Source organism: Berghia stephanieae, chromosome 3, assembly GCF_034508935.2.
Source record: "Berghia stephanieae isolate SIO BIC M18660-M18661 chromosome 3, UCSD_Bste_1.3, whole genome shotgun sequence".
Lineage (NCBI taxonomy): Eukaryota > Metazoa > Mollusca > Gastropoda > Nudibranchia > Aeolidiidae > Berghia > Berghia stephanieae.
Genome location: NC_088362.1, coordinates 17,895,030 through 17,912,293, shown reverse-complemented (window position 1 = coordinate 17,912,293; position 17,264 = coordinate 17,895,030). Strand labels below are relative to the sequence as shown.

At 35.7% G+C, this 17,264-nt stretch overlaps 1 protein-coding gene across 1 annotated transcript; it reads left to right on the top strand.

The window, feature by feature from the left end:
• The first annotated feature begins 2,648 nt into the window (after positions 1-2,648).
• LOC144967265 (complement component 1 Q subcomponent-binding protein, mitochondrial-like) lies at positions 2,649-16,418 on the top strand. Its single transcript, XM_078904298.1, has 6 exons — positions 2,649-3,002; positions 5,337-5,481; positions 6,456-6,540; positions 12,169-12,295; positions 14,228-14,316; positions 15,451-16,418. Exons 1-6 carry the CDS (start codon positions 2,741-2,743, stop codon positions 15,595-15,597), a joined length of 855 nt encoding a protein of 284 aa, XP_078760424.1. The 5' UTR covers positions 2,649-2,740; the 3' UTR covers positions 15,598-16,418.
• Positions 16,419-17,264: the final 846 nt, after the last annotated feature.

Genomic DNA, 17,264 nt, shown 5'->3' with positions numbered 1-17,264 from the left:
AAGAAAACAAATCGTGAGTTGTATTCAATAGTTCAACCAATGAAATAACTTGATTCCATGAGCACTACTAACGACAACTCACTAGGCGGTGCAAAAACCAAATAATGACGTCAAACTGCCAGTCCTTTTGGATTTCAGTGTCAGGCTATAACATAACGATGGCTACGATTCAATTCACTGGTGGACGGAAAACACAGCTGTGTATTCAGTCCACTGGTGGACGGAAAAGACAGTTCCGTATAATAATATGTGACCCTTCGCCTCAAAACGGTATTAAGTCGGGTTGGTTAAGATGTTGAAAATTGAATTTATAGCCAGAAATATCAGACATGTGTTGAGTTTGTATGTTTTATTGAAGAGAATGGATACCATATTTAATTTTAGGGTGCTAATGCCAACAATTTATATTTTTCACTAGTTTAACATTTAATTCGGCTTTTAAGCATATGGTTCGTTCCGACGTAATACCGTTTTGAGAAGATGGGTCACATATAGAGAAATGGAACCGTGTTTTCACTCCACCGGAAATAAAAATATTTAAAAAGGACAATTTATCGTCTATACTTGTTACATTGATAATGACGACATTGATACTGAGCCTATTGTAGGTTAGGCATCATCAGAGGTGGACAAGCATAGACCGCAATGTGAAAATTGGGTGAAAATATCTCCAACAAAAGAACGTTGTCGAACGGATGTCCACAAGGCTGCGTGAGTTCCCCAATCCTGTACATCTTATACACCGACGACTGCAGACCATCCTTTGAAAATTGTTTTAAAGTGAAATATGCAGATTAGACTGCTATTCTTGGCTTATTAAAAGATAAAGTTACCGAATAGAATTATTTCAAAGAAATTAATATATTCACCGATTGGTGTGAACAAAATCAGCTTGAATTAAATGTTGACAAAACGAAAGAACTGGTGTTTGGTGTAAAAAATAAAAACGACTTAAAGCGTGTGACGATCGGTAAAGGTGATGTTGAGATAGTTGGAATATTTTAAATATTTAGGAATAAACAATTTCTCTCAACATATTAATATAATATCTGAGAAAGTTGCCCAAAGATTATACACCCTAGGGAAATTGAGAACATTTCAATTAGGGAAGAAAACTATGTTAAGAGTTTATGACTCATTGATTAAAAGTGTAATTACGTTTGGCTGCACCATATGGTTTGGCGGATGCCGACTTAAAGATAAATCAAAAATTTCAAAATCAATCAAAGAGGCCTCAAAAATAATAAACCATCCTCTTGATAGAGTAGAAAGAATTAATGGAAAAGCTATAGAAAGGAAAATCAAAAATTTCAAAATCAATCAAAGAGGCCTCAAAAATAATAAACCATCCTCTTGATGGAGTAGAAAGAATTCATGAAAAGCTATAGAAAGGAAAGCATTCTCAATTACAAACAATAAAAAACATATTTTATACCATGAATTTAGTCTTTTACCTTCTGGGAGAAGGTTTTGTCAGATTAAATGTAGAACTAACAAGTATAAATCAACGTTCTTTCCATCAGCAATAAAAATGTTGAATATTTCATATGGTACAGCAAACCAAGGATTGATGCGTGGACTGGTTGACTGATTAATTTATTTAACGTTAGATTAATTGACCAATTATTGATAATGATGATAATATTTGGTGTCGAATTGCCACAATTTGTTGTGTATATCGCACGCGTGAAAGAAGGAGAGGAAGAGAGAGAGAGAGAGAGAGAGAGAGAGAGAGAGAGAGAGAGAGAGGAGAGAGAGAGAGAGAGAGAGAGAGAGAGAGAGAGAGAGAGAGAGAGGGAGGGAGAGATAATAAGTAGGAGTGAAATATCTGTTCAATGTTATAGTTATCATATAACATTATAACAAGTGTAACTAAATGACAAATTGCCATATTTATGGACAATAAAGATCTATTATTATTATTATTATTATTATTATTATTATTATTATTATTATTATTATTATTATTATTATTATTATTATTATTATTATTATTATTGTTGTTGTTGTTGTTGTTGTTGTTGTTGTTGTTATTATTATTATTATTATTTAAATAGAGGGAAGAGGTGGAGGCCTCGAAGCACAGCCGTACTCGAGGCCAGTGATCGAGGTGAAAAGTGACAAAATAGAACCTTACTTGGGCAGGCAATACTAAAACTCTGATCTCCTTGGAAAATTCATCGGTTCTGATAATCACACAAAAATTCTAAAGGACAAGGAAAAATTAAAAATAGATATAAATGTTAATTTTAAATTAATTGTAGAAACATTATTCTCTGTATGGCCAATTTTGGCCAAATTGGCCAGGCCAATGGCTATCTCGCAGAATTCGAGAATTGAGATCTATTTCAGGCACCCGGTTTCGAACAACTCTCAATCAAGATTTTCCGAGACTAAATAAAACACTGTAAATAATATTATTAAGCCGTTGAATTGCTATAAATTTTATGCCGGCCCATTTATGATGATGCCTACAATAGGCTCAGTATCAAAGTCGTCGCTATCGATTAAGGTAAGTATAGACGATAATTGGTCCTTTTAAAATATTTTTATTTCCGGTGGACTGAACACTGAACACACAATTCCTAGAGAAATACTATTAGGAGAATTAATTTTAGAACGACCGTAAATTGTGACCCGGAAGCTTTGCTTACAACGGTCACAACATGGTAAAAAGTTTTGACTTTCTATACCGCAGACCTACACCGAGGAACTGTAGGCTAAACATTGTTCACAAAAAATGGCCAAAGCACTAAAATTATTGTTATCGTGTCAATCAAGCATTTTGTCAGGAAATGCTCTGAAGTTATGTTCTGTTTCAAGACTGCAAAGTTGTGCAGTTGCTCAATCTTTTCCTAAATGTTTAGCGACCATTGCAGCCAGTCCAAGTCCAAGGGCACACTGCACGTTGTCTGCTGCAATGACGGAACAAAAGCAAGGTTTATTTCGGGTTTCCAACAGATCTTCCCATAAAACTCAAATTTCGAGTTTAAGTACAGAAGGTAGGAATCATTTAGATACTTTTCAAAGATGTTTTTGTAATCGTTTTTGCAATTAAAACATGATTGTCCGCTATATTTTCTGACGAAGACAAAAATGGGAATCCACGATTTCGAATTTGACCCCCAAAATCGTCTTTTCCATCCCGGAGATACAATATCTTCAATTATTTTATGTTATCGCGATGTGATTAATCGACGGGTGGGCAATCATCCCATGTAATTTATAAAAATGCGTTAACATTCACGTGGATAGCTTGACCAAATTCCAAATTGTAGGATAAGGACTTAGGATGTCTTTCTTTCTAAAAAAAAGACCAAGAATGATCATGATCATGAGTGTCACAGTCAACATCGTGGGTTCAAACGCTGTAATTATTCTCAGACATGTATGAGAAAAATTTCTCATTTGAAAATTTCTTATTGCCAGACATGTCTGGGAATCTAGAAAAATTTCTCATTGCCAGACATGTCTGGGAATAGAAAAATTTCTTATTGTCAGAGATGTCTGGGAATAAGAAATTTTGGGAGGCCTTCCGAAAGCTCCGACATCCCCAGTATTCTTGTTTTTTATAACGTTCTAGTAGGGAGTTTGGGAGAGGGGAAACTTCTTTTTTTTAAAAGTCTACCCCCTTCCCAAACCCCCTACTAGAACATTATAAAAAAACATTTCACCCTCCCAAACCCCCTACTAGTACAAGAATACTGGGGATGTAGGAGCTTTCAGAAGGCCTCCCGAAATATTCTTATTCCCAGACACTGTTTTGAAGAGCTGCTCTTTTAAACATTTATCCACATCCAGAATATGGAATGTTTCGAAATACACATAGAAATAAGTAAAGTTAATAAATTATCAATAAATACATAAAATTAACCAACAATAGTTTCCAATAAATCAGTCGATGGATAGTAGGTTACTCTATATACACGGAATATGCGTCGACTTTCATGTGGGTGTCATGGCCGAATGGTTACGGTTAAGTCGTCTGCCTTAGAAGGCTTGTCAGAATCGACGTTGTGGGTTTGAATCCTGGTTCCGTCACTTTTTTTTTTTTCCCGTCTTCTTTATACAAACAAGTGGCTTCGTATGTTACTCGGTCACCATTCCTGTGTCTAACTCTATGGCTCCCAGAAGCTGTGGCCTCAAGATTTTTTTTACATGATGGCAGGTGTGAAATGGAGTAAATTCTGTTTTTTAATTAGGTTTCCTGATAAATTTATACTATTATATATTATGATAATGACAAGTAATTGTTGCATAACTTCATGTGAATTATTTGGATTTTGATGCTGATTGCAAAAAAAAATTTAGCCTATACAATATTTGGACCTGTTTAAATCATTTTGGTTTGGGGTGGGGTTTTTTTCGTCATAATTTACGAGTTTTTATGTAATGTAACTTTTCTCATTTTGTTGAGTTCTAATTTTCATAATACACTGCAGTTCGCTTAAGATAAACTTTTGTTTAAAATAAACTCTAAGGCAGGTCCTAATTTTTCTGCTCTAAATCATTATTTATTTAAAACGTTTAAGATAACTGTTGGTTAGATAGTTTGGATAAAATAAATTCAACCATCTGGATCTATACGACTGGAATAGACGGGGACTTTATCTCTGTTATTTCCTCCATCTCCCTTCTTTTTGTCTCCTCATCAATATATATTCACTTGCTGTAATGTGTGTAGCTTATGTATGACTCACACAATCAGAAACACATTCATGTGAACATGTGGGTTTTTTTCTTTGTCATAGTATCCCTGCCCTTCCCTCCCCATTGTCTCATCCATGTAGTGCACATCTCCAATGCATCCCCTCCCCTATTTCCTTCCCCCCCCCCCCCCCCCCCCTGCCCCCCCCAACTCAACCATCACTCAGCTTAGTTTCAAGGGCTCACAATTACCTATAGACTAGGGAACGGGTGATGATTTCTCAACTCTCCCAACTTATTTTTAAAATCTCACTCTGCCTCTCCCAGTGTTTAGATCATCGTATACCTTTTGCATAAGATGACTCTTAATGACAAATATAATGATATTTTTTTAAAGTCGCTCTTAGTTTTGCCAAGCTTCACTGGAAGCTAGGCTATCTTTCTGAGGATATATATATTTGATAAAGTGGGATAACAAATTGCTGAAGGATTGTTTCCCTTGACTTTTGGATAAGATAAACTTTTTTTTCTTTTCCCTGGGAGTTTATCTTAAGCAGACTGCAGTGTACAATGGTTTGCATAGTATAAGAATTTGGTTAAAATAAGTTGCATGATTTTTCAAAGAAAATATTTTAGGTATTATCCTATTACACTGGATTATTCATTGATTTATTTGTCTTTAACAACAGTCGACAAGGAAATATCAAAGTTCTTGGAAAAGGAAATTCAATATGAAAAATCTAGATCCAGTGGAAGCCTTCCACCAATCCCAGACTTTAACATCACTACCAACGATGCAGACATTACCTTAACAAAGTCCTTTGGATCTGAAAAGTAAGTGAGTCTCTTCTTTTATCTTATTTTGTCTTTTGAATAACAATATTATTTGAAGAATCTCATCAACCAAATTAAAAACCTCTTTAGATGTTCACAAATTTTTGTAAAGCATCATCATAGGTAATTCTTTTATGATAGGCTCCTATATAGAAGCAACAAAAAATCGAGATGAAATTGTTAGGATCGCAGCCAGTTTGTTTGGGGTGTTTTTTTTTTTTGGGGGGGGGGGGGGGGGGGGGGGTGTTGGTTTTTTTTTTTTTTCATCCTTTACATTTTTACAAAGTATGGTAGCCACTTTCTTATCACATCCTGACCAGTCAATTTAGGAATAAAATAGTCATCAAACTTATACAAATGCACCTATTTATTTTGATATCAGTGGAAAACTCCTTTTCATTTTCAATAGGCCTTTTGTCCAAGATCATCACCCTTGAGTTCAATTAGTATTTGTTTTCATGAGGCGACTTAACAGATTGAATATTCATTTCTTTGACTGTAATGACTTTAACTGAGAATTCAGATGGGATTTGTTATACGTGAGGCAACATACAAGATTGTTAATAACCTATATTGGCATTTAAAATAAAAGATCACCTTGTTTAAGTTTTGACTGTATAACCCCTATTATCATTTTCTATCTTATTATTATTCTTTCTTTGTAAGTAGTAGCAAATTTAGATTTTTATGTATAGTCACATTTCTCCATTCCCAGCATTTTGTATGGATTACAAAAACATCACATTGTGGAATCAGTCCATAAAGTGTACAGATAATGAAGACAAAAATATGCCCCCAGGCAACCTGTCTGTCTGGATAATTAAGACATCCAGATTGTGGCATTCCAGATTTGAGAGATGCGACTGTAATTTGATAAATCTTGAGCACAGTGATGAGGAATGCACAGATAATTTCGATAAAGACCTTTTATTGTTTGGACCAAATTTCTTGAATTTTTAATGTCTGTATTTCAGGATAATAATAAGGTTTACAGTAAATGGAGCTGTGGATTCAGTGATGCCAGAGGCACAGTCGGGTCAAGCAGAAGAACCACCACAGGTTAGACATAATACTGGGTGGGGTTCCTAACCTCCCATAGTGCGCAGGGAGGTGCTTACTGTCTCTTCTATGACCCTGTATCTGTTTTCCAACATGCTTTCTGTCTTTGTCTTAGGATGAGATTACTTGATTTTTTCCTGGCCCTGGCCGGATACCCAAGCTCGGAGGGAAACAGTCAATTGCATGTAAATCATCTCTCTGTTATGCACTGTATTATGTTTTGTTTACATATTATATATGGTTTGTGAACATTTGAGTAATTTGATAGTCTGCTCTTGGAATCTACATCTGTTTCCTATTTGAACCAATTCCCCTTTGTCTTACCTTTTCTTGTGTGCTTTAATTGTAATTCTATAACTTTTTACTATCCCATTTTCTTCCTTTGTATTGGCGCTGATATGACTGTAATGTGTTGCATGCACCATAAAACCCTTAAATATCATATGTGGCACTTCTATTTATATCCATTCTAAAGCATTTGTGCAAGGGCAACAAAGAAACCAGATATTAGAATAGATTTGTGATTATGAATAAATTCAATCCTTGATTTTTGTTTTTGAAACTTATTCTAAGAAAGTGATTGGTTTTAAAATTTATTTTCACCTCTTGTATTAATTCCATTGGTTACTGCTGACTATGCATACCTTCACCGAAGAAGACCGGTCACCCATGATTCCTCACACTCTTTACCGGTACACCCAATGATCAACAACGACTTTCAATTTCATCGGATTAATTATCCAATTTCATCGAGTTCTTCCGAACAATTTACTGGATTATATCATTATTAAATTAACTGTGACTGTGTTATTGTGGAGAATTTAGAATTATTTGTGTTGTATTGGACTATTCATCCCTCTTTACCGGTGTTTGCTTGTTTTAGCTAGACTAGGCTGAGTTCGTTATAAACAATGGCAGACGCCGTGAAATCACTCCTGTCTCTTAGTGAGAGATCAGAGAAAAATGTCGCAGAAATAAACCATGATGACTTTACAAAGAAAGGTCCTAAATCGTGTTCTAAAGGGAAAAGAAAAGTTGAGAAAAAAAAAAAAAAAAAATGAAACGTTGAACACTAATAGTGTTACAACATCGCAGTCTACGGGACAATCATCGGCTATGACTTCTCTCTCACGCACTAATTGTGCTAAGATGAGTCGTAATAGTTCCCTCGCTAATCGCGAAGAGGAAAGAGAGGCGAGTATGAGCCACACTAATACTCTCGCTAATCGCGAAGAGTCGAATACGAGCCACACTAATACTCTCGCTAATCGCGAAGAGTCGAAAGGGAAAAAATGCGAAAACAGTGAATTATCAATGATTAGAGAACAATTAGCGGAGTTGACTAAAATTATTCCCGTAGTTGCCGAATTGAAAACGGCGTATGATAACTATCAAGAAAGTGAAACTCAACAAAATAGCCCTAATGAAACCTGTGATTTTCCAGGTAACGATCATGAAATGATGACTCATGTGGCTGGGACTTCCCAAGCGGATATAAATAGACATGACCAAGACGTTGCTAGTGATAACTGTAGCATCGCATACTTTAAGGACGTGTCAGGCACAGTTGTGCCATCAGGGCCCATAATCAACGACGACATTGCAGTTGGAATTTCTAATATTTTAGAGAAGGGAATAGATAATAGCACCAAAAACCGGCTATATGCTAAATATGAAGTCCCGCAGAATTGTTCTAGACTTAGAGCGGTAGAATGCAATGAAGAAATTACTAATATGGTGTCTAATCCCACTAGAGTTCGAGACACACATTTAGTCAAAGTTCAAGAAGGAATGATGAAGGGTATCATTGCGGCTATTGGCGCTTTTGACAGTTTAAGTGCACTGGACAATTTAAACGAAGATGCTAAAAATGCGGTAACAAGACTTGTGGATTCACTGGCATTAATGGCTAACTCGTCTCATTATTATCATCTGTAGACGATTTTTGTTTAAAGGAGAACTTAAAGAAGAATTTTCTCAACTGTGTAGCGACTCGTATCCTGTCAAAAGTCTCCTATTTGGAGAACAATTACCTGATAAAATCAAGGATGTGTGTGAAACTCAAAAAATTACACAACAACTCACAAAACAACGTATGGAACCATACAATACCAACCGTGCTGGGAAAAAGTTTCCTTTTTTAGGTCAAAGAACCCCGTTCTGGAAGAAAGGATGGGGAGGGGGGCAAAAAGGTCATCAGACCCAGACACGAAGGCAGAACAACTACCAAAACTATAACCACCAAACTCACAACAGGCAGTCGTACATGAAAAGGGGCTCAGGAAACAGGAAGTAAAAAGAGTAAGTTTTGAGTTTGAGAATTTAGACCATCCGTTAGGAGGGCGCACTCGACATTATTTACATATATGGAAGAAATTTACTAATGACCCTTTTGTTTTACTATGTGTTAAAGGTTGTGAAATTCAATTCAATAGTAAACCCTACCAAACAAGATTGCCCCCTGAACTGAGGTTTAATATGGAAGAATCAGACGCCCTAGACATAATGATAAAAGAAATGGAGGATCAATTAATTATCGAAAAATGTAAATTTGATAGTGGAGATTTTATGAATAATGTATTTCTTAGAGCTAAAAAGAGTTACGAATCAGGTGTCAAAAAATTTCGAATGATATTGAATCTCAAATGGCTTAATGAACATGTATGCTATCAACATTTCAAAATGGAGAGTCTGGATTCATGTTTACATCTAATGGAACCAGGATGCTATATGGCGAGTCTCGATATTGTTAGTGCTTTTCACACCGTGCCTATTGACAACCGATTTACTCGGTACCTAAAATTTCGTCATAAGGGACAAGTGTGTAAATATCTAGTATTGCCTCAAGGGTTTATAGACAGTCCTAGGATTTTGACAAATATTTTACGCCCTATTTTAGCCCACCTTAGAAGAAAGAACTATTTGTCAAGCATGTATATTGACGATTTGTACTTACAAGGTGGCTCCTACCAAGAGACTATGGATAATATCACATATAGCATGATGACACTTAAATCATTAGGGTTTGACATATCCCCCTAATCTACGATAGTGCCTACTCAACGACTACACCATTTGGGCTTCATACTCGACTCGTTAGATATGAGGGTTTCTTTAAGTGAAGAGAAAAGGGAAACAATCATTCTAAAAGCTTCCTCCCTTAAAATTTCAGCTAATCATGTATCCATTAGGAAAGTAGCTCAACTCATTGGCACGTTTGTAGCATGCTTCCCCGCTGTAGAATATGGTCCTTTATTCTATAGGGAATTAGAGATGACAAAAATTAAAGCATTAGCTGTTTCTTATGATTATGATAAATGTATAACATTGACAGAAGAATATATCAATGAAATTGAATGGTGGATAAATGAAGGGGTTTACAGTGGGAAAGCTCTGTATCAAAATCACCCAGATTATATAATTAGAGCTGATGCTTCCAAATTAGGCTGGGGTGCAGTTAAGGGGGAGGAAGTGACACAAGGTATGTGGACCTATGAGGAATCACAACAACATATTAATGTGTTGGAAATAAGAGCAGCTTTACTGGGCACTATGGCACTTTGTGCCAATTTACATAATTGTCACATTCAAATACAGATTGACAATACTACTGCAGTGGCTTATATTAATCATATGGGCGGTACACATTCTTCGTTGTGCAATAATTATACCAAAGAACTACTGCTGTGGGGCAAAGAGAAGAATATATGGTTAACTTCATGTCATATCGCAGGAGTTGATAATACAGAAGCAGACTTTTATAGCCGTTATCTCGATACCCATACTGAGTGGATGCTGAATAAAACTGTATTTGAGCAGTTATGCCACACTTTTGGAACGCCAGAAGTTTACCTTTTTGCGTCTCGCATTAATCATCAAATTGAGAAATATATGTCTTATCACCCAGATGCACAAGCACTGGCTGTTGACGCTTTAGCTCATAAATGGGATAAATATGTTTACATTTTTTGTCCATTCAATCTCATTCCCAGAGTATTAAGGAAAATTATTCGAGACAGAACACCAAAGGCGTTAATGATATTACCGAAATGGGAGTCACAGATATGGTGGCCAAAAATGATGCATTTGTGTCAGAACTCCCCTCAATTACTGACAGGACAGAGATCCTTACTTCAACTTCCTCAGGATCCTGCAGAAGTGCACCCGCTGTATTCAAAATTAAACATGGTAGCATGCATTGTGTCAGGGACAAATTCACTAGTCTAGGATTATCTAAGGGGGTAAATCAAAATGCTTATGAAGGGATGGAGGAAAGCACAAGACTGCAATATACTGTATACTGTAATAAATGGCTGGAATTTTGCGAGGATAAAGGATGGGAACCTCTGCTGGAAAATGTCTCGAATTGTCTGGAATTTTTGTTGCACTTGTTTAAACTGAAATACAGCTATTGTGCTATAAATACGGCACGTTCTATGTTATCTACCATTTTCAATAACCCACCTATTGGCGAACATATGCTTATTACTAGATTTATGAGGGGTGTATTTAATTCACGTCCCAGTAATCCCAGATACTGCACCACATGGGATGTGTCTATAGTTCTTAAATTCTTGGAAACACTTTCTCCGGGTCGAGAATTGTGTCTTCGATTATTAACGCTAAAACTAGTTACACTATGTGCATTAGTCACTGGCCAAAGATGCCAGACTAACCATGCTTTGGATCTCGATGACTGTATTATACAACGAACAAAAGCAATTTTTTCCATTAAAAAAGTGTTGAAACACTCCAATCCGCGGGCGTGTCACACTACCGTCATACTACCCACATTTATAGAGGACAAGAGATTGTGTGTAGTTACTTACTTGAATGAATATATTAAACATACAAAACTGTTTCGCTCATCTTCAAAATTCTTTCTGAGCTTTATGAGCCCTCATGCGGCGGTTTCCAAAGACACAATTAGTCGATGGATTAAACTGATGTTAACGAAAGCTGGGATTGATACAAAGATATTTACATCTCATAGCACGACAGCAGCCTCCACTTCATCAGTTGTTAGAAATATTGACATATCACTTATACTCAAATCAGCGGGGTGGGCTAGGGCATCTACCTTTGGTAAGTTCTATAATAAACCGATCGTAAGAGATAAGGATACAGCCTTTGGATTGGCAGTACTTAATAATGATAGTCCTTTGCTCATTGGCGGTTATGGCTTTAAAATCTTCGGTGAAGGTATGCATAGTCAGCAGTAACCAATGGAATTTAAAAATTAAATGAGGCTTACCTTAAGGTGAAATTTGATGATAATTCCATTGTTACTGCATGACATGCATATTCCTTCACCGCCCGCCCTCTGCCACCCTATACATATCAATTTTGTGAGAAATTCATGTGGGAAGGAAATAGTATGTGTGATTCTGAAAAGGATTATATAGATCAGACAACTGCATCGTACTCTACATAACCACCAACTCGCCTTTGAATAGTGAGGAATCATGGGTGACCGGTCTTCTTCAGTGAAGGAATATGCATGTCATGTAGTAACAATGGAATTATCATCAAATTTCACCTTAAGGTAAGCCTCATTTAATGTTTAAATTATAAGTTACAATTATTTCTTGTATATTTATGGGGGTTTTTTTTTCTTTAAAAAACTAGATGGTTTGTCGCCCCCCGTTTGAAGTAGAACTTAGCAAAGGAGATGGAAAGATACTTGCACTTCAGTGTACTTTCCCTGCTGTAGATGACACCATTGAAGACACTGGGCAACACAATTTACAAAATGGTGAGTTGCATGCTTAGTTAAGTCACATGATTTTATTTACATCCTAATTTTCAAGAATCGGTATGATATGGACAATATTAACTAAATAAGTTACAAGACACATGATTGTTTTCATCTAAAGTTGAAGACACCACAGGAAATATCACATCACGTTGCAAATGTTTTTACTGTTCTTGTATCTTTATTCTCTGAGATCTATTTTTGACTTGGATTCTTTTCAAATGCTGTCAGAGTACTGTTATTGTATCATTTGAGATCTATTTTTTTACTTAGATGTTTTTCAAATGCCATTGAAGGAAGTTGGGGGTCCCAATAGCTCAGTTGGTTGAGCACTCGCTTCACAAGCAAAGGGTACAAGGTTGATCCTAGGTGCAGCCAAGATTTGTTTCTATTTTTTTACTTAGATGTTTTTCAAATGCCATTGAAGGAAGTTGGGGGTCCCAATAGCTCAGTTGGTTGAGCACTCGCTTCACAAGCAAAGGGTACAAGGTTGATCCTAGATTTGTTTCTGTCCACCCAGCAGTGATTGGGTAGCTGGGTGTATTAGATCTGGCAGAAAGTGCTTTGCAATAGACTGGCGTCTTATGAAAAGGGTAGCAAGCAATTGCTATTGTCTGTTTCACCTTATAGAGAGCGGGATAAACTCCGGTTCATGGGTCAGATGGCTCTGGTGGCTTTATCAATAGCCACATTTTTCGAGGTTTCATTCCTTTGTGGCTGTTTGTCTTGATCTTGGCCCGGCTTGTTTTTACTATTATTAAGAGAGACTGTTTTGTGGGATCCCATACTTTGCAGCGATTCCTTCTTTGTCATCATCTTTTTGTCAGTGTCCTTTCTTGATTAGGGTAGACTTCTTGATTCGTTCTCAATTCAATCAGACACGAGTTTGTCTATTTGGTTAGATTTTTTTTGTATGAAGTTCAAGCATCAGTGGCAACTGCCGAAAGTGGCTATATCATTGTCGCTAAACATGGCTTTAATTAAATTGTATATTGCCATTTGGGGATTTCTATTACTAATAATATATAGCAAAAAAATTGCGACCAGAGGTCAATGTCGCTATCCAGGGGTTGGCCATTATTCAGGGGTGTCGTTATCCAAAGGTTGCAGTGTGTATGAGACAGAAACAGGTAAATGTATGTAAAAAGGAATATTATGCTTTACAAATTGATGGTTTGCCCATAACTAAGCATTAACCAATCAGAATATTTCCTACTATTTACCCTGTTGTGTCCTCTTGACTATTTATTGTTATCCAAAAGTTTCATTGTGTATGAGACAGAAACAGGTAAATGTATGTAAAAAGGAATATTATGCTTTACAAATTGATGGTTTGCCCATAACTAAGCATTAACCAATCAGAATATTTCCTACTATTTACCCTGTCCTGTCCTCTTGACTATTTATTTCCTGTTAACAAAAAGGCATGAGCTACCCTAAGTATGTGCCAAACACACAAATAGTGTCAGGCCCAGTAAGTAATTCTAACATTATTTTGACACAAATGATAAAGGAATAATATCACAATGCTTGACAACACTGCATATTTTTCAATCGTCTTTGTTAAATTTGTGAGTGATGCTCAGGATCTGTGGGTTGTTTGCTCTGGGTGATAGGCAAGTAATTTATGTGGCTATAGGTCTTGGGATCATGGTCAACAGTTGATTCGGAGGCACAATATACTTTATTTTAAATTTTAGAGTAAAAAATAAAACCTGAAATGTTTATTCTATTATTTTTAATACAATATATAATATCTTACATAATTTTCAAAAGTCTATGCTGTATGTTGGTTGAATAGCTCGAGACTCGTACTATACGAAAACAGTAAAAAAGACATCCATGTCAATAGCTTGACAGGCATAGAGCATCAAGAGGTCATGGAGGAATCATCAATTAATGTTGTTTAATTTTCCAATGATTCTTGATCAGAGGACCAGTTTGAAATTCAAGAGGTTGCAATCCATGATGGTGAATGGAAAGATACGACATATTCAGTTTCTGCTGCTACCATGGATGCTGTGAGTTTTACTTATTATCTTTGATGTTGATAATAATATTAATATTCTACATGCAATATATACCAAATGGTTGTTCAAATAATTAATAATATTCCTGTTTTATCAAAGTTAGTTTTTTTGTTGTTGTTATTTTGTTTTCTTTTTTACAGTCTTTAATATGTCATAATTTGGTGACTCCTCAATCTGAGAGTCATTTCTCCCATAGTGGGCAGGGAGGTACATGCTGTGTCTTCTATCCCCCCATACCCATTTTCCAATTGCTTCCTGTCATTGTCTTGGTATGAGATTACTTAGTTTTGTCCTGATCCTTGCCGGAGTTCCTTGGCTGGGAGGGAAACAGTCGAATATATAGTTATTCTTTTGGGAGATGATATTTTTTTCCTTGTAAATCATCTCTCTGTTATGCATTGTATTATGTTTAGTTTGCATATTATATTATATGATTGGTAAACATTTGAGTGTATTCCTCTTAGTTGGTACATGTGCTTGTGTCTGGATACGACTTTTAGGTGATCTCAAACTAAGTACTTTGACTGTGTGCTCTTGGAATCTACATCTGTTCCCTATTTGAACCTATTCCCCTTTGTCTTGCCTTTTCTTTTGTGCTTTAATTGTAATTCTAGAACTTTTTACTATCCCGTTTTCTTCCTTTTTACTGGCGCTGATATGACCTTAATGTGTTGCAAGTGCCGTAAAACCCTTAAAAACGAAAAACTAAACTAAAACTGAGAGTCATTTGATGTTTACAAGACAATATTTCCTTTTAATTGAGATTGGTTGGTCAGTGTAAAGACATTTTTAGGTTCTGTTTTTTATAGCATTTTTTTCTCTTTTTTTTTCCAGATCTCTTCAGTTTATATATTTGTTAATGTAATAGTAATGTTCTTAATTCTATGCAACATTATTTTCAACCAATTTATAAAAAAAAAAAGGAATTTATTAACATTTTCCCTCAAACTGGTTTTTGTTTTAGTTTTTTTTTCTTTGTTTTTTCTTGGACAAAGTTTATTGAAAGGAGATTTTTAGTGTTTTATCTCAAAACAACTAAAGTGCGAGAGGAATAGAAAAAAAAAATAACAAAAGGTACATCTTCATATTTATTAATTTCATGGCCTTTTTTTTTCTTTTTCTCAGGAACTTTTTGACTTGCTAATGGACATGTTAGATGAACGAGGTATCAATGACGAATTTATTGCCCAGCTTGTCGATTATTGTACGGCATATGAAACTCAGAAATACATCAACTTTCTGGGTAGCCTGAAAAATTTGGCAGAAAAGTAAAGTCGTATGCTTTTCAAATTTCATGTTTTGATAATTCCTTGATGGCAGTTTATGATGCTCTTGTCTCTATAAGTCAAAGCATGTAGTGAAATCTACCAGTTCTGATAAGCTCAGTTTAAGGGTGAGTTGAGACTGGCATGGAATTCTTAAGAAAATTTTGACTAAGCAGGCAGAAATAAGCAGGTATGAGAAATTGTTGATGTCAAATGCTTGGAATAAAATAATTAAGCGAATATATATATTTCTATGACCCACCAGCTCAATCTGATGCCATATCAAAGTGAAATTGAGACTGAGAAGTAAGTTAATATATGAAATGTAAAATTTTGAGTTAATCAATATGCTTTCAACGAAGAAAATAAAGTTGTTTTATTAGATTTCAAGGATTTAAAGAAAAGAAAAACTAGTATTTTGTAATTCTGTAACTTTAAACTTATGTTCAATTTTGGTATTTAGTTCACAATATCAGTTTGCAATGTGTATTGAGGGGATGGAGGTTGGCATTGTCCCTTACAATATTAGATTTTCTCAAATTTCCCTGTGAAACCTCCTCATTGAGGCTTTTTTTTGGGGGGGGGGTGGTTCTTCCAGAATATTGATTAAAATCATTCTTTAAGGAAGAAAGGCCTTTCTTTTTAAACAAGCTTTGATTTGATACTAAGCACGATGTACTCTGTTCATAAATTGTTATATTATTACTGTAGTACCTCAGTCATAATTGTTGCGATTGTCCCAAGCCTAATGTCTATGAATATTAATCAATTATTGTAGATGAATTGTATTGAATTTGATAGAAAGAATAAAATTTATTCTTAAAGATATCTGATGAATTAAATTTGTCATGTGTCCACACTGAAATGAGTTTCATATCATTTCTCTATTCATTCTGCATCTGTCATTCCTCGCACATTCTTAAGCCTCTTTCTGGGTGGGGTTCCTGACCTCCCATAGTGGGTAGGGAGGGACATACTGTCTTCTAAACCCCTGTGTCTGTTTTCCAACATGCTTTGTCTTGGATTGAGATTACTTGGTTTTGTCCTAGCCCTGGCCAGATACCCTCTCTGGGAGGGAAACAGTCAAATGTATATATTTAATTTTGGGAGATGATTTTTTTTTTTCCTTGTAAATCATCTCTCTGTTATGCACTGTGTTATGTTTTGTTATGTATTATATATGATTTGTAAACATTTGAGTGTATTCCTCTTAGTAGGTAGGGACCTGTGCTTGTGTCTGGATGAGACTTTTAGGTGATCTCAAACTAAGTACACTGATAGTTTGCTCTTGGAATCTACTTCTGTTCCCTATTTTAACCAATGCCCCTTTGTCTGCCTTATTCTTGGATGCTATAATTGTAATTCTAGAACTTTTTACTGTCCAGGGAAGTCGGAAAGTTGGAAATTGGTCGGAAATTACATACTTGGTCGGAAATGTTGGAAATAATGGGATTGAGGGTGAAATTTCCTTTAAAATGAGAAAAATTAGAAATTTTTTGCTTAAAATGCGATATCAAAAATGTGCGAAGGACAACTGCTGTGCACAAAATTATTATTTTACTGCTACAACTGCACTACTACAAACACTACCACATCATCATCCCTATCACCAACACCACTCACTAATGCAACCACCACCACATCATCATCCCCATCACCGCCTCTACCACATCC